General features: G+C 36.4%; 2 protein-coding genes across 4 annotated transcripts; both read left to right on the plus strand.

Annotated features, from left to right (window-relative positions):
• Window positions 1-10,495: 10,495 nt before the first annotated feature.
• LOC109176404 lies at window positions 10,496-15,448 on the plus strand. Its single transcript, XM_019325837.1, has 7 exons — window positions 10,496-12,338; window positions 12,433-12,500; window positions 12,552-13,484; window positions 13,649-13,749; window positions 13,794-14,181; window positions 14,872-15,125; window positions 15,442-15,448. Exons 1-7 carry the CDS (start codon window positions 10,496-10,498, stop codon window positions 15,446-15,448), a joined length of 3,594 nt encoding a protein of 1,197 aa, XP_019181382.1.
• A 4,706-nt stretch (window positions 15,449-20,154) lies between these two features.
• On the plus strand, window positions 20,155-22,317 carry LOC109176343. 3 transcript variants are annotated; one of them, XM_019325783.1, is made up of 6 exons: window positions 20,155-20,167; window positions 20,280-20,363; window positions 20,919-21,037; window positions 21,237-21,324; window positions 21,504-21,638; window positions 22,145-22,317. In XM_019325783.1, the coding sequence occupies exons 2-6, from the start codon at window positions 20,286-20,288 to the stop codon at window positions 22,175-22,177; spliced, it is 453 nt and encodes a 150-aa protein (XP_019181328.1). In that variant the 5' UTR covers window positions 20,155-20,167; window positions 20,280-20,285; the 3' UTR covers window positions 22,178-22,317. The 3 variants fall into 3 exon arrangements, with proteins under 3 accessions (XP_019181328.1, XP_019181325.1, XP_019181327.1); XM_019325780.1 differs by lacking the exon at window positions 22,145-22,317 and having other exon boundaries at window positions 21,504-21,893; XM_019325782.1 differs by lacking the exons at window positions 20,155-20,167; window positions 22,145-22,317 and having other exon boundaries at window positions 20,257-20,363; window positions 21,504-21,893.
• Window positions 22,318-24,243: the final 1,926 nt, after the last annotated feature.

Consider the following 24,243-nt stretch of genomic DNA (forward strand, 5'->3'; position numbering starts at 1 on the left):
TCGCGTGACATACTATCGAACCATTTGCAAACCAACTGGCAATCCGAAAAGATCATCAGTTTATTATCTCCTCTTTCCTTTGCCCAGGACAAAGCTTCCTTCACGGCCATGGCTTCTACAAGTAGCACATTCTGCATACATCTAATGGAACCATTTTTAGCCGCCACGTAACCACCATTACTGTCCACCATATAAATCCCAAAAATAAGCATCGTCCGAATCTGGATAAACCGCTGCATCAACAAAAACTTGCATCGTACCTGAAGACACACATATCTGATCAGCAGTTGGATGAACAACTCTCGGTTCATCAATATTGAGCAAGCGGCATACCTCCCAATCGTTCAACAGCCTTTGGATTTCCAAAATAATAGAGTTTGTCTGCCAGACTTTGCTGCTCCAGATTAGAGCATTGCGATGCTTCCAGATAGACCAACATACTGCTATGCACCGCTTAACAACATTGCAGTCAGCCACGGCTAGCCACTTGGACAAACACATAATAAAATCATCATCATCATCAATTAACTGACGGTGTGTATCTGTTGGTCCCGAAAGGGTGGCGAGAAGTCTAGAGGGGGGGCGGGGGGGGGGGGGGGTGAATAGACTTCTCGAACTTTCTTCGAAAACACACAAGGCAAATAACACTTTGGTAATTTCAACTCTAAGTAACAAGAATCAACAAGATAAACAACTTAGAGTGCACAGCGGAATAAGTAACGGCAAAGTGTTATGCTTAAATAGTGCGGTGCTCAAAGAGAGATTCAAAACATGCAACACGTTAGAAACACTTGGTATGGTTTAAAGATGATGTACGTAAAGTTTGGCTTGCATGCATACGTGGGAACTATCAAACCCAGACAGATAAAGATATGCGATAAATCGTAATCGGGTTAGTTCGCAGTTAGAATAAGCATGCATGAAATGTATGAGCAGTAAGTAAATAGAGAGAGAGATTTATAGTGGTTCAGAGGTGGTGTAATCCTCCTAGTCCAATCTTCTCCTTTCACTTCAAGGAGGAAATTCACTATTCTTCGATCACCTAGATACAATAGTGAATAAGTGTCCACCGACACTTCTCCGAGTGCTTCGCACAAAGCCACACTCCTCCAAGGTTTTTCGCAAGCTCCTCTTGTTACTCCGCCTTCCCGAGTACTTCGCACCAAGCTGTACTCCTACACCACGAGAACTACGCACAAAGCTACGCCCTCACAGGGTTTTCACAAGCTCCTCTTGTTACTCTGCCCTTTACACCGAGTGTTACGCACAAAGCTACACTCAACCAGGGTTTTTCACTCGCTCTAGTTACTCCGCCCTCTTTCTACACTCAGTAGAGAATATTACAAAGAAATAAAATTTCCCTCTCACTCAGACTTGAATTTAATTCTATGAAGCTCTGTTTCCCCCTTTTCGGCTAATAAAAAATAGCTTGTATCTTTTGCTTGTATGTCTTAGCCGTTGTTCAAGTTGTTGAACTGCTCTATCACCCTGGGGTTCTTATTGCTCGCTTGTCTTCAAGTCTGCTTGGACAATTTATAGCTAGTGAAAGCTATTTGCCCGTTGATCAACTTTCGATCTCAATCGTCCATTTTGAATTGTAGTTGATCAAAAGATATAGTCAACTTGATCTGAAATATTAGGTAGATGTCATTTCTCCTTTTGTCAGATGATTTGAATAATTTGCCCGTTGCCGTGTCTTGAATTTTGTAACCTCCAAAATTTGAATAAGTTCGGCGCGTCAAGCTTGATATTTCTTGTCCTTCATAAATGCTCTGACATGTCAAGTTGATCAAATAATTTATCTGCTGATTCTTGCTTGAGTATAAAATAATTTCTTCGCGAATTAGCCTTCTTCGAGCGTCTCTGGTTCCACCGTAAAAACTTGATGTTCAGATGAAAATATATCAGATATTTTCTCCTTCATGATCCTTGTAAAATAATAAGCTGGAACCTTTGTAAACACTTCATAGTTGTTCATGGTGAGATGCTCTGTGAGACTTGTGCATTTACCTTACTTAGTCTCCATATTGAAGTTGTTCATGGTGAGATGCTCTGTTTCGAATTTAAGCTTGGTCCACCATACTTGGTGTGTTTCTCCATCTGGTGCATGGCTTTTGTGAGACTTGTGCATTTACCTTACTTAGTCTCCATATTGGCTAGTCTCTATGTTAGAGAGTCTCCCAGTTAGTCTCCAAGCTTTAGCTAGTCTCTCTTAGCTGGTCTCCATTCCAAGACTCTCTCTTAGCTGGTCTCCATTTAGTTAGTCTCCAATACGGTCCAATATACTTGAGCTAGTCTCCAATACACTAGAGCTAGTCTCCCATACGGTCCAATATACTTGAGCTAGTCTCCCATACGGTCCAAGCTAGTCTCTCATACAGTCCAAGCTAGTCTCCCAAGCAAGTTAAAAATGCTTCACTTGAGATTTAAACTTAGGATCATTTAGCATAGCTCACACACATTTCTTCCAACTCCTTTAGCATGGTTTTTGGTGATTTATCTGCATCATAATTATGTTAAGCTATAATCCCGCTTAACATTTAAAATCAACATGTGATTTTCCAGACTCAAACATGGGTTGCATGATATGGGTGCACCATACTCCGTAGACTCAAACAGACTCAAATAGAATAAAAATGGGGACTACTTGATTTTTCAAAAATACATTCGGCTCATCAAAATTTACAATTTATTCCTAACAGTATCTATCCACAGAAGCTGGACATGTACGCAATCCAAGAACAGGTGTCGCAACGTTTCGGTGTGTACCTATCCACCTTAGCTTATATTTAAGTCACATTACATATTGTGTAGCATATGTGCATTCTTGGGGTGAGGTGTGTGCGTAATACTGTAATTCCTTGCTGGTTGGTGCGTCCTACGCATTAGGCTTGTGCGTAATGTTGTCCATTGTGCAATTGGCTAACAATTGTTCATATTTCACACTCCGGTATCCAAACCATCATGCTACCCGGGGTACCTCCATAACACAATCCACCCCCTCATCATTCTTTTCAAAGTTGTCTGTAAATCACAAACCAATACAGTAGTCCATAAGATATTATAAATAATATAAATATTATCTTCCATAAATAATCGCAACCATTACATTAGATCATTGTAATACACAGAACATTTTATTTGTCATCACGCACAGACCACAAATAATACACACATGCACACACAAAACTGCTATGGCCCATGACGCACACTCCGTCATAAACAAACGCACACACTGCATTTCATGCACTAACCACAAATACAGTCATACCGTCTATTCATTCAAAATGAACATACAAATTCCTTTCACGCACACGCCGTAGGACCTGGATGCACAGACCAACGTACAAAGTTAATTACATACAACTCTCATACCTGCGCTACTCGCCATCTTCAACCTCTGAAAATTCGTCCCAATCACAAATCAAAAGCTCACGGTTAAATTCCTACAGACATTGTCTAGAATTGACTATAACTTATTTCCATAATATTTGTAATCTTTGATTATGGCAAAGATTCCAATCTAATTCTAACCAAAATTAACACATTAATACAATTACTTTTAAACCCCCCTATTTAAAATATGCCTTTATTTACAGTATATTTCTCATTCAATCTCATCCATCCATTACAAATTTATAAATGGATGTGATCTCATCTCACCATCGCATTTAATAAGGGGGTCTCATGGGATCTGCACCATATATATATATATATATATATATATATATATACACACACACACACTAGTTTTTTTACACGCATTACGCGAATGGGATAATGCCCAATAATTATTTTTAAATAAGTACTTTAAAGTATATCAATGCAATATTATATTGGAGATGTTCTTGCATAGGTAATTGAATGTTGAATTCGTTTAAAGTATATAAATGCAAGATAATATATGAGAGAATGATTATAATTGTCACTAAAATAAATATTTGCAACTTTGTAATAACGCTAGTCTAAAAGCGATAGTCTAAATAAATACTACTTTTGGTTTAAATTTCTCTAAGTCTTCTTAATTATCTTTTGGGTAGCATTATCATTGTTTTCATCTTCAGTACATGTCATGTCCTTTTTTTTTATTATTATTTTTTTATTGGTAATATGTCATGTGCAATTGGGTTACTGGTGGTAGCATAGAGGGCATCATCATGCAATGAGATTATGTTGTTGGAAGTTTTAGATTTTCCTTGTTGTGTATATAACTGAGATCTTAGTTGTACTATAAACTCTTTATCTTACAAGTGAATATTGATATTTGGTAGTGATAGTTTTTTTCTACATGTTTCGTGTGTTGTGAGTTGTGCGTCATAGATTATCATGTGAAAGTATTGAACAAAATATTAATATTTATTATATTTCTATAAAATACCTAGTAAATAAATATATAACATATTTTGTATTTTAATTTTGATATTTAATTACAAGATAATATAAAAACAAGACAATGACCAATGTAGTGAATATAATTAATTAATGAATTTGAATTGAAGGTAAACAATCTTTGAATTGTAGAAAATAAATATTTTTTTTGAAGGTTGTAGAAAATAAATATAATATAACTAATGAAATTATATTTCTTTTTAAATTTTTTATAATGAATAAATTTTTTCTGAATAATGTCATTATATTATAGACATCTAATTCTAAATTAATTAAATGCATATGTATTATTTTTTATTGTAGCTACCAATTTATTTAATTTAATAAGAGTAATAAAGTGGTGTACATACTTTTCATCAACAACATTAAAGTCATTGATTTTTTTAATTTACATTCGTTGTTGAGACAAATTATTTTGGGATTTTGTCAATGAAAATTGTTACAATTGTTGTCAACAGATGATGATAATAAATAATTCAAAATATATTATTACAATAGATATTGTTATAATGAAATAATAAAAATTAATTTACAAAATTTTTTAGAAGCTTTCATACATTGATAAAATTCTAAGAATGATGTGTAAATTTGTTCAATTTGAGTCAGTGGATGTAACATTGTTAATTATTTGGAAAATTGTCCTATCGTTTTAGAGTCCAGGTATAATTGTATTTCTGTTCGACAACTTTGTAATTAGGTCGCGCAGGTCTAACAATGATATAAGAACAATTTTGTCTGATAAAAAAAATAGTATAATATTTGTAAAGTAATGTACAATTGTACTGTTATAAAAAGACATACAAAAAAAATATTAATACCATAATGACCTAAATCATTCCAATAATACAAAAAAAATTTAAGTCTGCGATAGACGAATTCCGGTATTGCCTCCCGGTTATTGGTGTGGATGGTACACACCTCTACGGCAAATACAAAGGCCATCTCCTCTTAGCGGTCGGTACGAACGCTAATAATGAAATCTTTCCACTCGCCTATTGCATAGTTGACTCTGAAACTGCAGCCAGCTGGACTTGGTTTTTGCGACTACTGGCATCACATATATTTCTCTATCACGAATCGATGTGTATCGCTTCGGATCAGCATGCTGGGATCGACGCGGCTTTTAGGGATTTAACTGTCTTACATGCTCCACTTGTACAACGTCGATATTGTCTTAGACACGTTCGGAGTAATGTGATGACCGTAGGATCCATAATTTCATACAGTAGATCCATAATTTTATACAGTAGATCAATAATTTCGATACTGCACTGATTTGTGAAAACATGGTTCAACAATTGGAATCTAAAGTATAAATTTTAGCTCACCGAGATTTTAGAAATTATGGATCTACAGTATAGAAATTATGGATATAGATTCGTGCCCACCTTGGATTCGTGCACACCATGTGCATGGTGGGCACGTGCTCATAGCATAATTTGCCATTAAATTGCCTCAAGTGTTGCAATTTATTTATAGTTTATGGGTTAATAATATATTAATATTAATGTGCAGATCCAAGCATGTTGCGTATGTTTATAATCATTTTATTGTTATAATTATGCATTTAGAAAAGCATGTTTTAAAGATGAATTTAGCATATTATTAACTCATAATATATAAACTTCATTATTAAATATCATTCAATTTTGGATCCTTAAGTCAATTTTAGGTATTATGACCTACTAAAGCAGCTTGTTTGGTTTCCCCTTAATTTTGAACACATTTTAGTTTTATGTGTCTCTGGAACTTTAGAACCTATTTTGAACAAGTTATTTGCATTGGGACCTATCTTGGGTCATTAAAGTATGGATCCCATCATTTTGATTGATATTTAAATAATAATTGTAGCTCTTTTATTTGATTATAACATGCTTATTAAGTTTTAAATTATTACTAACTACCATATTTTGGTATTCATCGTTGGTAATAATATTAAGTTTTGCGTATATTTCAGTACTTAGATCATTTTCCATCCATGTTATAAATCACTTGGGCCATTGATGCTTATGAGCCTAATTTGAGTGATTAAGTGCTATAATTATTGTCTTGGTCTATTTTGAGACATTACGGATTTACTGATTTAATTATTATTTTGGCCATTAAGAATAACAAACTATTGTTTGAGTTGATTAATTTTTAATCTATCAATAGTTTTCAGGGTCTTAATAATAATATTAAGTCTTTAATTTTATGACAAAAGCAATATAGTTGGTATATTGTATGTATAATGACAATTTGGTTATTACCTTAACTTCAGTCTCCTTAAAGTATCATAATAGTCATGGTTAATTATTATGTGGTAAATTAATATTAGTATTTGGCATCCCTTAATTACAGTTTTGCCTTTATTATAATTATTATTAATTATTAATTGACATTAGTAATTACTGTTATTAAGTTTAGGGGCTAATATCATTTTATTACATTTCATAATAATTATTATTTCATTGTAATATGCTATATTTGGTATATTGGTATGATTACATACTTCGTTTTACATGACTATCAATGTTGGTAATTAAGTCATACCAATAAATTTTTAACGTACCATTGGACGCTGCATCGAGTTTATTGACACCGATAGTGAAGATGGTGAGAGTTCTAGAGTTTTTTCTTCCCTTGTGGATCGTCATCGTTTTTAGAGTATTTGGTTCACTGAAAGAATAGACATAAAAAAATATATATTATAGTATTTGATTAGTTTTTTTTTCTTTTTTTTTTTTAATTTTAAAGACACCATTGCGTTTATATCAAATGTTGTATACATATTTAATTAAGTATACATTTTTATTTGATCTCTCTCTAGGGTAAAACTAGGGTTTCAGAATTCTCTCTAGGGAAACCTAGTTTTTTGACTTTTCCGATCGTTTCTACGGCAAGAGCTGTCAGTTTCCAGTGGCGAGGAGCGTGCTGGCTGTTACTGACGTGAAGCATGGCAGACGGAAGCGCGGCAGACATGGCGGGGGAGAACAACGACGTCGAACGGTTGACAGCACGGTGGGAGGGGTTTGATTTTGTAATACCCACTATCTTGGAAATAAAAAATATACCTATGTTATTAAAATAGGTCAACAAGTCAAAGGTTATTAAAATTGATATTGGATGAATTTACTAAATTACCCCTCTTTACCCTTAAAGGTTAAGGAACCACTTTGGTCTTGGATAAACATTTCATTTGAAAGAAGATAAGGGGAGCTAACTAGAGAGAGATAGGGGAAGGAAAAACCTTGGAGCTTTGATCTCCATCTTCTTCAAGCTTAGATCTCAAAGCTATTGGAGTATTCTAGGTAAGTTTGACCTCTATATTTCACTCTTTGAGTTGGGTTTATCACTTGAGCCCTAAGATTAATGTTTGAAAATATTAGGGATTTTGACAAGGAGTATTTGGGCGAGCTTAATAGCTAAGATTTGGATGTTTTTAGGTAAGTGATTAACTTTTCTCTCCTTATTTTGGAAAACCCCTAAATATTATGAAATAATCTCCACTACTTTGAATCCTCATTTTATGGTTAGTATGAGTTAAAAATATTTTTGACTATGATTATGTTTTGGGTCTGAAATGCTAAGCTGAATTCTGGATTGAAATTGTATTTGGGTTCGTTGGAATTGTGATTTCGGAATGTATTTTTAAGCTAAATAAATTCTGATTGATACAATCACCATGTGTAGAGACAGTAGAGTGGTTTTATGGCTGTTATGCAGGTAGTAGGGCGTGGGTTCGACTCCAACAGCTAGCATATTGTGTGTGTTTGTTTTTATATCAATATGCCTTATAAAAATGGTTTGTTTGTTTGAAGTGAGACTTGAATCCTTAACCTCTTGTGTTTATTAACTTTAAGTTCTTTCCACCTAAGCCATTTCAATCCTTTTGAAATTACTTTGGTTTAATAAACCATTCTATGATGTTTAAAGAGTTATGTACTAAGAAAATTATTATTTTGAGAATGGTTTATACCTTGCATATTTCTTAGTTTGATAAACTTATTACCTATTTTGGAAATATGAACTTTGTTATGTGATTTTAAGCAAATGATTTTTGCTACATCGGGCTATTTGATTATAAGAACTATTTTGATTATTTGATCAAACTCATGAGGCAACCTACATTTTGTTGTTTGTTTTGGTTGGCTTGGAATGTTCCTAATTGCTCATTCCGAATCGTCGAGCTTGACTCATTTCGAATCGTCGAGTCTTTCGAATTATTTGTTGGAACGTTCCATCCGGCTCATTCTGAATCGTCGAGCCTGACTCATTCCGAATCGTCGAGTCTTTTTGGACCATTATACCGATAATGGCATGTGCCACATAATATAATGGTGGTTGTAGGTTGCCAATGAGTTATATGTAAAGGAATGATTGGTGCTTTTGAAAGTATTGTATTATGACATAATATTGATGCCCATGTAGCTAAAGTTTTTCGTTTTGGGAATTTGTGTATAGTATGATGGAAGTATGTTATGATTTTGATATAATTTAAGGATTGAGTTTTGCATCTAGTTGTTACTCTAAAGCTTTTTGTATTATATTGGGGCTACTTGATCCGGGGTTGAGAGGAGTATCACTTACTGGGCATTAGCTCATTATTTGTATTTTTTCTCATGTTTCAGAGTAGTTAAGGACATGTGAATAGCACGAGCACAAGTGGTGGGGTCTCGAAGGTGACTTTTGAAACTTGGAGACTTAGTCCTAGTTTTGGAGCTTATCATGGATTTTTGTTTATTTAGACTTTCCCTTTGACCCTTTGTATTTTTGGTAGACCATTGTGCTTGGTTTTGGTGCTTGTGATGCATTTTGGACATACTACTCTTAATTATAAATATCTAATAGTGGATTTGATGAGTTTTTGGGAAGAACAAGTCGATTATATTTTGTAATTTTGGGTTGTGGAATTATTGTATATTCAAGAGTTATTATGAAGATTTTGAGAGGTATGTATGGTTAGGCTTCGTATTGTTACAGGTCTTCACGTAACGATACGGCCGTGTCATGTCCTAAAAGTGGGGCGTGACAGATTTGGAGGATGAGCAGGATGAGTTCGTGCCGGAGGGGGTTGGAGTCGGGGAACTCCAGGTTGATGATGAGGAGACATGGGCTGTTGTTGGCAGGTTCCTTACTACGAAGCTGGTAAAATTGGAATTTATGAAGCAAGTTATGGCATCCGTATGGCAACCGGTGAGGGGGGTGCAGGTTACGGAGATTCAACCGGGACTTTTCTTGTTTGTCTTTTATCATAGGACGGACATAGATTACGTCTTGGATGGGGGTCCATGGGGTTTCGAGAATAATACTTTGGTTTGCCGTGAGGTGGTGGCCGGAGCAGTGCCGGGGGAGGTGGATCTGAATACAATTGATATGTGGGTTCAGTTGCATGGATTGCCGATGGGATATACGTTGGATACAGTACTTGAGCAGGCAGGGAATTTTATGGGCAAGTTTGTGAAACATGATGAGAGGTTTGCGGGGGCACCATGGCTTACATTCTACCGAGTCCGTGTAGCTATTGCGGTTGGGAAGCCGTTGAGGCGTGGTATGAAGTTGGTGAAACGGGATAAATCGGTAAGTTGGATAACTTTTCGGTATGAGCGGCTGCACAAACATTGTTCGTTTTGTGGGATGTTGGGTCATGTTCACATGTTCTGTCTGAAAGCACGTGAGAGGCCGACGCCGGTTGAGATGCACCCGTTTCTAGGGTTGCGGGCCGGGGGGAGTAGGGGGGCGCCAAGGGCGGTGGGGGAGAATTGGCTAGTGCCGGTTGGGGGAAACCGAAACCAAGGGTGAGGGAGGAGGCGGGGGAGGGTGTGGAAGGTGGCGGTGTATGGGGGCGGGAAGAGGGGGAAATAAGGGAGGGAAGTATGGGGGTTGGGGAGAGGGTGGAGGGAGTGGTGGCAAATGTCAAGCGCCGCCGGGGTGTTGAAGGAGAGGATGTGGCTATGACCGATGTGTCAAAAAACTTGCGAGTGGCGGGAACTGGAGCCCAGTCCCGCCCATCATCATGAGTACGATAAGTTGGAACTGTCGTGGCTTGGGCAATCCACGTACAGTTCGAGAGATTGTGGACCTTGTGTCCGGTAAGAAGCTTGACTTTGTATTTCTAATGGAAACAATGGTGAAGCGAGATCATGCAGAGAGATTGCGGGTGAGGATAGGTTTTGAAGGTTTGTTCTATGTGGATAGTGTGAGGAATGGTAGGGGACTGGCTTTGTTGTGGAGGAGGAATAATACAGCTACACTACTGGGCTATTCGAAAAACCATGTGGATATTGAGGTCCGTATGTCATCAGGAGAGACATGGCGTATGACGTGTTTCTATGGCTTCCCTAAAAGTAGTCAAAGGAGAGAATCATGGGAGTTGCTTAAATCTTTGGTGGGGAAATCTCCGCTTCCGTGGGTTGTAATAGGGGATTTTAATGATCTCTTATTCCAGCATGAGAAAAGGGGAACCAATCCACATCCAGATAACTTTCTCCGGGGTTTCAGTGAAGCTGTGGATGACTGTGGATTGCGTCAGTTACCTATGAGGGGGTATCAGTTCACATGGGAAAAGTATAGTGGAACAGATCAATGGCTTGAGGAGAGACTAGATAAGGTACTGGCAACGATGGAGTGGTGTGATGTGCATGGAGGGGCGGGGGTGGAGAATATAATTACTAGTAACTCGGATCATTCGGCTCTGTTTCTTGATATGAATGCACGAAAAAGGGGAGGAGGAAGGATTCCTAGGAGGTTCAGGTTTGAGATGGCATGGCTGCTTGATGAGGGGTGTAGAGAAGTGGTGGAAATTGCCTGGCAAGGGGGGAGGACAGAGGGGTTGTTGAATTGTCAGCAACGATGTGGGGATAGGCTGATGCGCTGGGGCGGAGACCATTTTCATAAGTTTGGTGAGCATATCCGGCGACTCCGCAGGGAGCAGGGGCGGATCCGTGGTAGGAGGGATCCGGCATCTTTGGCTCAGTTCCAGCTGTTGAATAACCAGATCTCCCAGTTAGAAGCCCAGGAAGATGTCTTTTGGAGGCAGAAAGCGAAGCAGCATTGGCTTCGTGGCGCAGATGCGAATACGAAATATTATCACAGGTATGCTTCTGCTAGAAAGAAAAAGAATTCTGTTTCTAAGCTGTTGAATGAGAATGGGGTATGGGTGGAGGGACAGGATATGAATAATGTAGTAATCAATTATTTCAATACAATTTTTGCTACTAGTAATCCTGTGTGTGAGGATTCTTTATTTGATGAGTTTGGGCCCCGTGTGACAACTGACCAGAATGAGGCATTGTTGTGTCCCTATGATGTGGCCGAGGTCAAAACTGCTTTATTTGCCATGTATCCTGACAAGGCACCGGGACCGGATGGGATGAATCCTGGATTTTATCAGCGGTTTTGGGATATAGTTGGAGAAGATGTGTCTGCTTTTGCTGTTAATTGTTTGAATTCAGGTGAAATCCCGGGTGATTTAAATGCAACTAATATTGTTTTGATCCCGAAAAAGAATGATCCTACAACTGTGGCGGATTTGAGGCCTATTGCCCTGAGTAATGTATTGTACAGGATTATGGCAAAAATGATCGCCAACAGATTGAAACCTATGCTGGGGGATCTGATTTCAGAATCTCAGAGTGCCTTCATCCCAGGTAGGCTTATAACGGATAATATACTTGTGGCGGCAGAGGTGGGCCACTTTTTGAATCGTAAACAGTGTGGAGTGGCTGGGTGGGGAGCGCTTAAACTGGATATGGCGAAAGCCTATGATAGAATGGAGTGGCCATTCTTGAAAAGAATGCTGGAAGTAATGGGTTTTGATGGAAGGTGGATTAAGCTGATAATGACATGTGTTACCACTGTATCATACACTGTGATGGTCAATGGCGTGAGTGGAGGCCAGGTGCAACCAACAAGGGGTCTCAGACAGGGAGATCCACTTTCACCTTTCTTATTTATTATTTGTGCTGAAGGTTTATCCATGCTTTTGCAGAAAGAGTGGCTAGGGGAGAGCCCCCCCAATATCACACCTATTTTTTGTTGATGATAGTTTATTATTTTTTAAAGCAAATGTCCAGGAAGCTATGGTGGTTAAGCGGTGTTTGGAGAGGTATGGGGAATTATCTGGTCAGTTGGTAAACTATAGTAAATCTAATATATGCTATAGTAAGAATACTGCGGAACAGATGAAAGAAGAGGTGGCCGAATGTTTGGGCGTGGCACAGGCAAGGAACTTTGGAAAATATCTGGGGTTACCCTCTTTTATAGAGAGAAATAAAAGGGCTGTTTTCTCGTATATAGAAGATAAAATCAGACAAAGAGTTTTCTCGTGGAACAAGAAATTGTTATCACAGGCTGGCAAAGAGGTGCTTTTGAAAAGTGTGGCTCAGTCTATGCCCACATTTTCAACGAGTGTTTTTTTGCTCCCTGAATCAGTTTGCGAGTCGGTACAAAGGGCCATGAATAGGTATTGGTGGGGGAAAGGGCCAGACAGAGGAATCCACTGGAAAGCATGGAACAAATTGTGTATCCCTAAAAAGTTTGGTGGATTGGGGTTTAAAGATCTGAGGAATTTTAATCTGGCAATGTTGGGTAAACAGGCATGGCGTTTCTTAACAAATTCAGGATCTCTGCCAGCACGAATATATAAAGCAAGATATTTCCCTAAAACTTCTTTTGTTGATGCAACGATGGGAAATAATCCCAGTTTTTGTTGGCGAAGTTTTATGGCTGCTCATGATTTTGTTGTTGCCCACGTCCGCAGGAGAATTGGAAATGGCCAGGAAACTTTGATATGGGGTCATCCGTGGTTGCAGGATAATCCTAGTCCACTGGTTCAAACAGTAATGCCTGAACCATTAAGGGATGCAGTTGTTGCAGGTTTAATAGATCAGCAAACAAAAACATGGGATCCTCATATTTTAACAGATTTATTTAAGCCTGAGGATGTGGATCGTATTTTGAGAATACCTGTGAGCCCAGACTATAAAGACACATGGTATTGGCATAATGATGCGAATGGTTGCTACACTGTAAAAGATGCTTATAGGCGTCTAATGGGAGAATTTAATCACACCTTGGGAGAATTTGATAGATGGATTACATTGTGGAAGTTGAAAGTCCCCCCTAAGTGGAAAACTTTTTTATGGAGAGCAGTGTGTGATATACTCCCAACCACAACAAATTTGATTATAAAGAGGGTAGATGTGAACCCAACATGCATGTTGTGTGGTCTTACAAATGAGAATGTTATGCACTCATTAGTTTTATGTGATTATTCTAGAGCCGTGTGGAATATTTCGGGATTGCCTATTATGAATATTTCTTCAACATCTTTCCCGAACTGGCTTATGACTGTTATGGATATGCTCACAAGGAGAACAGGTCAGACGCGTTGTGGGGGTCCTCTATTTTTTATGGATGGCCAGAAACGAGGCGGTCTGGCAACATGCGGTACGGAGGCTGGAGGTGGTGTGGCGCCGTGCAGCTGCGGGGGAGGCGAGCTACACGGCACTTCATTCTCGTCCAGAAGCGGCACCGGCCGGCGAGGTGCAGACAGTGGCAGCCGGGCGGACGACGTGCTACGTCGACGCCGGATACGATCCGGGGACGGGAGATGCAACCTATGGGGCGGTCTTACTCGATCCGAATGGTTTGTTCAAAGCAGCGGCAAACGGAAAACTCCCGGGGTGTTTAACTCCTCTTATGGCAGAAGCACTAGCATGCAAGGAAGCCTTGTCCTGGCTTAAAGACCGAAACGAGAACGAGGTCGATATTCTTATAGATTGTCTTGTCTTCAGGAATGCGGTTCATGCAGTAACTACACCGAACTTATCTTATGTTGGAATTGTGATTGAGCAGTGCAGGATAGCTATTAATAGTTTCGTTTTTTGTTCGCTTAGTTTTATTCCAAGAACTCTAAATTTACATGCGCATACTCTTGCTAGATTAGCCCATGATCAGGATCATTCTATGTACTGGGATTTAATCCCTCCTGACTCTATCATTCAATTTTTGAATTAATATACTGGTACGCCATATTTCAAAAAAAAAAAAAAAGTATACATTTTTATTTATAAATAAATATATACTTATATAAATAATTGAACTTAGGGGTGGGCAAACTTCGGTGAAAGTTCGGTTAACCGACCGAACCGATGAAGTTCGGTTAACCGTTTTCGAACCGAACTTTTTCGGTTCGGTTAATGGTTAAAGGAATGTCAAAACTTCGGTTAACGGTTAATTCGGTTCGAAAGTGTCGGTTAACCGAATTAACCGAACGGTTAACCGAAGTTTTTAAAATATATATAAATAAATAAATATAAACACTTAAATACTAATTTTATAATAAACTAATACTATTATACTAATACCCTAACTAAACTAACTTAGACTAATACCCTAACTAAACTCTTAGTTAATATTGAATACTAGTATACTACGCAGTAAGTCAGTAACCCACTAACCCTAAGCCCTAAATCATCTCCGAGACTCCGACTCCCACAGACCACAGACCACATCTCCTTCCCCCGACCCCCATCGTCTGATCGATCAGCGGCTCAGCGCTCCACCAGCGTCCGGCGGCCAACCACCACCAGGCGTCACTCCGGCGTCAGCGAGTCAGGGCAGCGTTCTTCTCCGTCCGTCTTCGCCAATCGCCTGCTCCGTCTGCTCGTCCACCGGCAGAGTCCTCCGTCTGCTCCGTCTGCTCGTCCACCGCCCACCACTTCACGGCAGAGTCCTCCAGAGTACTATACAAGGTATGCTTTTCTTTTTTTTAAATAAATATTTTCTAGACTATTAATAGTTTAATACTTGATTGTTAAAAATGTTAACAAGTTTTGTTGTGTGAATTTTTTTTTTGTTGCTAATAATAAAATTTTATTTTTTCACTGTATGTGTTCCAGTGTATGTGTTCTAAGCTCTTTTGACGGTTAATAGTTTAATACTTTCCACTTTTCCAGTGTATGTGTTCTAAGCTCTATTGAGTATTGAGTATTGACTGTTTCCACTTGTTCTATTAGGGGTGAATATATACATTGTTCTATTACTCTGTTTGTATGTTCAATGTTCCAGTGTATAGGGGTGTATATTCTTATTCTATACTTCTAGAAAATAAAAGGAAGATAAAAGAGCTGCATATGTTTGTTGTAGTGTATGTTTGTGTTTAATTGTTACACTGTATACTTTTATATATGTAATGTATTTCTATATATGTAATGTGTTTGATTTTTAATTGTTCTTTTAATGTTATTTAATTTGTAGATGTCAATGGAAGATATTTCTCCTTCTTTTACGGCTCCGTCATTCGATGAAGTTGCTATTTCATCAACAAGTGGGACCATAGATGCAAGTCAAGTTTCAAAAAAGAGAAAAACAATAAAACCAAGGTCAGAAGTTTGGTCTCACTTTGAAAAAATTACTTCGTCTTCCGGAGTTACATCATGCAAATGTATTCATTGTGGGAAAGAATATGCTTGTGATCCAAAGAAAAATGGAACCGCATCATTAAAATATCACATGAATGCATGCAATCAAAATCCCGATAATGTTGATAAGTCACAAGCTCAAATTGTTTTGCAAAATAAGGGTAATGAAGGGGAAGGGGTTATTTCATCTTGGAAATTCGATCAAGAAGCAATTAGAAAAGCCCTAGCAAATATGATTGTGAAGTGTGAACTACCCTTTAGGTTTGTGGAGAGTGAAGGTTTGAAGGAATTTGTTGAAGTTGCATGTCCTAGGTTTCACATTCCTTCAAGAACTACAATCACAAGAGACATTTATCAACTTTATTTAGATGAGAGGATCAAAGTGAGACAATTGTTGAGGAACTCATGTAATAGAGTTTGTTTAACTACGGATACATGGACATCTTTGCAAAGAATTAATTACATGTGTCTCACGGCTCATTTTATTGATGATAAGTGGAATATGCATAAGAAAGTCATAAATTTTTGTCAAATTTCAAGTCATAAAGGTGATGCTATTGGAAAGTTGATTGAAAAATGCTTGCTTTCTTGGGGGGTTGATAAGTTGTTCACTATTACGGTTGATAATGCAAGTGCAAATGATGTTGCTATTGGTTATTTGCAAAAAAAGTTTGGGAGTAAACATGGAAATATTTTGAATGGGAAATATATGCATATGAGGTGTGTTGCACATATAGTGAATTTGATTGTGAATGAAGGTTTGAAACTTTTGAATAAGTCGGTTGCTCGTGTTAGAGGGGCGGTGAGATATGTAAGGCAATCTCCATCTAGATTGCAAAGGTTTAAACAATGTGTTGAAAGTCAAAATATAGATAGCAAAAGTTTGTTGTGCCTTGATGTTAGTACTCGTTGGAATTCAACATATTTGATGCTAAATTGTGCTCAAAAATTTGAAAATGCTTTCTATATGTTTGATTTACAAGATGAGAATTTTAAAGATGATCTTGAATCGGGGGATGGTATTCCTATTGAAAGTGATTGGAAAGTTGTTAGGGACTTGGTAAAATTCTTGGAGCACTTTTATGAGCTTACAAATAGAGTTTCCGGGACTTCTTATGTTACTTCCAATTGCTTGTTTGATGAGATTTGTGAAATTGATTGTCTTTTGAGAGAGTGCAAAGCTTCGGATGAGAATGAATTTAGTTTGATGGCAATGAAGATGAAAGATAAATTTCACAAATATTGGGGGAGCATTGACAAGTTGAATATGCTAATTTTTGTTGCCATTATTCTTGATCCTAGACACAAGTTTTGCTATGTTGAATTTGCTTTGAAAGATATGTTTGAGGGTACAAAAGGTGAGGATATGGCAACCAAGGTTAAAGATGCGGTGTATGAATTGTTTAATGCTTATAAGCCTTCAAATAGCATTGTGTCATCTAGTTCCACTCCAACATCAAGTTCAAATATAGGAGAATGTCAAGCTAGGATGAAAAAGCGTATGCAAGAGAAATTTGTAAAGCACAAACTTCAATCAGGTAGTGGTGGGGATCAAATGTCGGAATTGGATAAGTATCTCAGTGAAGCTATGGAGCCAGTGACGGATGATTTTAATATTTTGTTGTGGTGGAAAGTTAATAGCCCTAGATTTCCTTATTTGTCATTATTGGCTCGAGATGTGCTAGCTATTCCAATATCCACTGTTGCTTCTGAGTCTACCTTTAGTACTGGAGGACGTGTTCTTGATTCCTTTAGGAGTTCTTTAACTCCTAGAATGGCTCAAGCTCTTGTGTGCTATCAAGATTGGATAAAAAATTCAACACCTTCATTGGATGTTTTTGAAGAGCTTCAAGAATTAAATGACTTTGAAAGTGTTGAAAATGGTATGTAAATTTTATTCCTTTTGTTTATAAGTTTACTTTCATCACACAAATAAAAATTTTAATATATTATTTATTTATCTTTTATCTTTTAGATTCTTCATGGAATGCAATGGAACCCACCTTGTGAATTGTGAGTAAGGTGTTTGTTCTTGGATTTCTAAGGTAAAAAATAATATTTGCAAGTAGTTGTATTAGTTAGTTTATTTATTATTTGGTTAAGTGGTTAATTATTATTTATACTTACACTTTTTAATATGTAGGAGTGATGGAGTAAACATCATGGACATTAGGATGGAGTGATGGAAAATTGGAAATTATGGGATGAACTTTGATTTTATTTTTGCATGTTTTTGTAATGTTGTAATCTTTATGAAGACATTAATTTATGGTTTGGACTATGGACTATGGACTATGGACTATGGATTATGGATTATGGACTATGAATTATGAACTTATGGTGTTGTTTTTGTATATTTTGATATGAATTTATTATGATATGTATTTTATTTTAGTTAGATTTATTATTTTAGGAGTTATTTTTAAGATTTTCAATTTTAGGGTTAAAAATTTCGGTTAATCGGTTAACCGACCGATTAACCGAAAAAAAGTTCGGTTCGGTTAATTCGGTAGAGCAAACTTCGGTTCGGTTAACGGTTAAAGAAAAAAAAACTTCGGTTAATTCGGTTCGGTTAAAACGGTTCGGTTAACCGAACGGTTAACCGATTGAACACCCCTAATTGAACTTGTGAACTCATATGCATCTTTGATATGTGATATTGGACGGTTGAGAATCTGAGGTGTGATGCAGTGGTGCATCAGTGCATTAATGATGTATATTTATCATGTCAAAATTATTATAAAAATCACAAGATCAATAATACATAATGTAGGTAAATGATGTGTTTAATTTGGTGTTAATATTTTTTGAAAACAAAATTATTTCTAAAGACTAGGAAATAACTTATTTCAAGATTTCCTGAAAATTACTATTCCCCATAAAAGAATTACTCATTCTCAATAATATTATTCTTCACCTTAAAAAAAAAAAAAAAAAAAAAAAAAAACCTATAGAATAGATCTATTATATTCACATGAATGCTATTTCATTTTCAACATATTCTATGAAGTGAACTTGTTGTAAATAATATCTACTAAGCACCTCAATACTGTTGCTTGTAGTTAACATTTTTTTATTTTGTTAAAAGTTCAGTCTAAACTAAAAAGTATGATGATATAGTAAATAAAAGGTTTATTAAATTTATTATAATAAATTTATAAAAAATTTATTGATGATATAATAAATTTATTTTCTGGAAAGTTGACAGAATGCTAATACCACTTCACTAGCTGTGCATGTAGATGGGCCATCAACCCATGGAATTATCACCCAGGACTGCCATTGTATAAATGTTGATGCTGCGATTTTCTCTGACAGAGGTGAAGGTGCGGTTGCAACTGTGGTTCATGATGGATAGGGGACATTTGTTGCTGCCCGGAGTCTAGTGGTTCGTTGCATTCAAGATCCACATCTTGCTGAGGCTATGACTATAAAGGAGGCTTTTATCTTGGGCAATGCAGTGTGGTTGGAGAAAGCTGGTGATCCTTTTGGATTGTCAGTTAGTATGTTCATCCTTGATGTCTTCTGCTCTGAATAATTCTTATGCTGGTTGTGTTTTCAAGGATTGTCTCAATATTAAACGACAGTTTGATTATGTGTCGTTTCGCTTTATTCATGGATCAGCGAATAAGCTTGCTCCTCATGTGTTGGCAAGGGAAGCTTCTTCTCAGTCTGGTCCTTGTAGTTGATTTTCAGTATATCCTTCATGTATTCAACAGTTAATTTCTGATAATTAATATATCTGCTTCTTACCTTTCAAAAAAAGATGTAACAATTTACAATAGTCAAATTTCTAGCTTTTGCCCTCTCATTTAACACAACTTACATATCTATCTTAATAGAAAACGAAGAATAATCATTGGGGTTGTTAATTCAACTTTTGAGAGAAGAAGAAAACAAAAAGTAAGAAATTAATATTTAGAGGACTAACTAAAGGCCTAGAACATAATTATGAAATTGCCAAAGTTGAAGGAATATTTCTATAATTAAATACTAGAAACATGATAATTGTTTGTTAGAAAAATTTATATAATCCAACCTATTGTGAATTAGAGACTAGATTTTAAATGTTTACTCTCTAATGTGTAACTTATTGGGTTTTATTAAAACAAAAAAAATAAAATTAAATCAAGTAGCGCTTATTGTGCATGTATTGTTTAATATTTAAATATTTTTTAATCTGACTTCTTAAATTAAATATCATTTTCCTTCAATTTATAATAGGTGGACACGGTTTCCACAGCATAATTTGCGTTAAACTGGTGGACATGAGGAATAATATAAACTATAAACCCTCTGTTTCCCCCATTAAATGCAATACCTCATTTTCTGTCCCTGGAAAAGCAACTCACTTTACAATTGGAGTTTGAGAAGTAAATATGTTGCTTTGAAATGTGAAAATATAATGTCTTTTTCTGTTTCCTAATTTATTTTCTCAATTTTCTGAACCCGCACTATTAAATATTAATGTTCTTAAAACTATAGGCTGACATGGAGGAAGCCAAAACTAAAGAAAAGGTTGATCAAGAAATTGTCAGTAAGCTTGTTGCTGAAAACCTTCAGCTTAAGGTATTTTCTGAGTTTCTCAAATATGGTTTGCCATTGATATTCTGGCTTGATAAGCTCCACTCACCGCTGGAAATTCATGGAATTTCCGACCACCTGAAAGTAATCTTAAATCAAGTCGAAAGCCTTGATCCGATCACTTTTGGTATCCGGAAAAACCTTTGTTGCTATTTTCGACCATTTGTTGCTTTCGGCTTGATTTAAGATCACTTTCAGGTGGTCGAAAGCCTTGTTCGGATCACTTTTGGTATCCGGAAAAACCTTTGTTGCTATTTCCCACCATTTTTTGCTTTCGACTGATTTAAGATCACTTCAGGTGGTCGGAAATTTTATAATTTACAGCAGTGATTGTATAGTTGTACAAATTTGAAGATTTATCTAGAGGGCATATAAATCTATTGTTTTTTGTTTCCAATTTGAAGATTTATCTAGAAGGCATATAAATCTATGTTTTTTGTTTCCTCTCTTTCTGGCTTCTATGCATGGTCTAGATTGGCTTGTTCAGTTCTTTGACTATATCAATAATATGCTGGGTTTAATGTACTGATTCTATTGAAGGCCTTAGTTAGCTCGCTGGAGAAAAAAAATGAGGAAGCCAACAAACTTAATGAAGAGCGGTTGAAGCTAATCGTTGAAGCTGAGTCCAAAATGATGGAGTCAAATACTGGCATGCAAAGGTTGGAGAAATTAACTTCTCCCATTATGCATCCAAGATATACATATCAACCTAATTTCAAGCACCATTTTTTTTTTTTTTTTGCATCTGATTTATTCATTAAAGTTTCATATTTATCATTTGAGATTGGGAGAACCTTAACGACATACTTTTTGTTCTTTTGTTGCATTTTTTGTTCTTCTGTTTGTGTCTTGTGACAGGAAGGAGAAATTATCTGATTTGGAAACTGAAAAATTGTTGAATTCACAACCTAGAAGAATGTCAGGACGTTGTTCTGTAGCTTCTCAGGTCAGCTAATTTACCAAACACCTTTCTACAATCGACAACTAATTATACCCTCTAATTAGCCCAATAAGCTAACAGCCATTTACCAAACAGGGTCATAATATTCTTTGCTGCTATTTCAATATACCACCTCTCCCCACAACTTTTACATTCCCATGCATAATTATGGATACTTCTTATAGGTTGACCAGGACAAAGCCAAAACCCAGGATAGGGCAAAACTACAAGCTACTTTGCTTCATCTCCAACAGGCTACCGAGCTACTCTTGAAGAAGGCACATAAGCCGAAGAGGTCAAGTTTGATGATGAAATTGTCAGTAAGCTTGCTGCTTCTCTGTCTCGTCCTCTCTTTCTGGTGGTCCTTTGACTATATCAATAATATGGTGGGGCTGGGTTTGATGTACTGATTCTTAGCTCGCTGGTGAAAAAATAAATGAGGAAGCCAACAAACTTAATGAAGATACTTTACAAGCGTAGAACATCAAGATTCACACAATATATATAATGCAAAATGAAGAGGAAGATAGCTAAACAATTAATGATATTATTAGGCATCAGACCATGTGATTTGGTGCTGGCCCTTATATATTCTGGTCTAACCAATGTATCAAAATTGTTCACATTGTATGCATCTATCACAAATGAGAAATGCATATATATATATATATATATATATATATATATATATATATATGTTGCAAAATTTATACAAGTAGTAATGTGGTAAATCTCAGGGCAGCATGCACTTCTTGTAATGACTGCTCAACATATATAGTTCTCCATCTTGGTGTGATAATCTTGGTGCTACTTATATGTGTGCAAGTCCCATCTTCCATGCTCGTACCAAGCACGTTGAGATAGATTATCACATTGTTCGAGATAGAATTGCTGCTGGAGATATTCAAGTCAATTTTATCTCAACAAAAGATCAACTTGTAGATATATTTACAAAAGCCTTGCCTAGCCCTAGATTTTCATTTCTTAGAGACAAGCTACAAGTTACTGGTATATCATGTGCTAGAGGGGGAGTATTATGACTAGTATTAGGACTTTGAGTCACATTATGACTACCTATCCTAGTCTCCATATGATTCTTGATTCTTCTTAGCTTGTATATATTCCCCTAGTTTGTGCCGTTGTAATTCAAGTTCATTCAATATAGTTTATATCGTTCTCGTCATTTTGCCACGTTCAGATATTTATCTTATACACATGCTAAAACCAACTTAAATAAAATAATTCATTAGACGAACAAGCCACAGTTCGTTGCTTCCGACACACCCAATAAACCAAATTATTACCCAAAAAGACCGCAAAACCACTCTTGGACTTCCGATCTTCCAGATTACCAGCCCAATCCGAATTAGAAAAAGCATGAATATCAACAGACACAGATTCGCAGACACGAAGACCAAAGTGTAAAGTGCCGTTAATATACCGCAGCCCAATCTGCCGTGGTGGGTGTATGCATATGCTGACATAATCTGTTAACAGCGTAAGACAAGTCTGGACGAGTTACTGTAAGATACTGAAGAAGGATCATCAGCAGGTTTAGCAAGCGAAACCAGAGTAGACACAGGCTTGCAATCAACCATACCAGCCCGCTTGAGAATATCCATCAGGCTCATCGCTTCCTGAGAATTGCTCTGGTCATTCAACGCTTCAATCAGATCTCCCAAAAGTTTGTTGAAGACTTTGCTTCTATGCCGCCCGATTATGGTTTGCGTTAATTGACCAAACTGCTGCGTCTCTCCTTGTTTCTCAATAATAATAATAATAATAATAACCACCACCACCATATTGTACTGACAAAAATCAAATAATAAAACAAATTTAATAATTAAAATAACTTAAAATTGAATAATATTACAAATTAAAGCTACTTATAATAATAAAAATAAATAAATAAATAAATAAATAAATAAATAAATAAATAAATATATATATATATATATATATATATATATATATATATATATGTAATTAGTAAATTATTGCAATTTAATAATAAAAAGATTATTTAAAATAATCATAAAATAATAGTTATCAAGTTTGCATTCAAGAAATCCAGTCTTCTAATATATCTAGCGCATATTTGTTGTGTTGGCAAAGATTCAGACCATTAGCAGTTCTTCGTGCTTCGATTCCCAGGAAATACTAGGGGTGTTCAATCGGTTAACCGTTCGGTTAACCGAACCGTTTTAACCGAACCGAATTAACCGAAGTTTTTTTTCCTTTAACCGTTAACCGAACCGAAGTTTGCTCTACCGAATTCACCGAACCGAAATTTTTTTCGGTTAATCGGTCGGTTAACCGATTAACCGAACTTTTTAAAGCTAAAATTTAAAATTCTAAAAATAACACTTAAAATAATAAATCGCATTAAAATAAAATACATATCATAATACATTCATAACAAAATATAAATAACATGAATTATAAACTCCAAACATCCATAATTTCAAATTAGTATTTATATTTATATTATTATTTTTATATATATATTAAAAACTTCGGTTAACCGTTCGGTTAATTCGGTTAACCGACCTTTCGAACCGAATTAACCGTTAACCGAAATTTTAAAATTCCTTTAACCATTAACCGAACCGAAAAAGTTCGGTTCGAAAACGGTTAACCGAACTTTGTCGGTTCGGTCGGTTAACCGAAAATTATCCGAAGTTTGCACACCCCTAGGAAATACCCCAGTGCTCCTAGGTCCTTGATTTTGAAAGTGTTGTCCAAAAATTGTTTGAGTTCTAAAATCAAATCCATTCTGGCACTTGTCACCAAGATATCATCGACATATACAAGTAGTGCAATGAAATTGTTTTGATCTCCTCTAGTAAACAAAGATAGATTAGATTTTGATTGTTTGAAACCAACTTGGAGTAATGTCGCACTCAACTTTGCATTCCACTGCCG

Source organism: Ipomoea nil, unplaced genomic scaffold (assembly GCF_001879475.1).
Source record: "Ipomoea nil cultivar Tokyo-kokei standard unplaced genomic scaffold, Asagao_1.1 scaffold0706, whole genome shotgun sequence".
In the NCBI taxonomy this organism is placed as follows: domain Eukaryota; kingdom Viridiplantae; phylum Streptophyta; class Magnoliopsida; order Solanales; family Convolvulaceae; genus Ipomoea; species Ipomoea nil.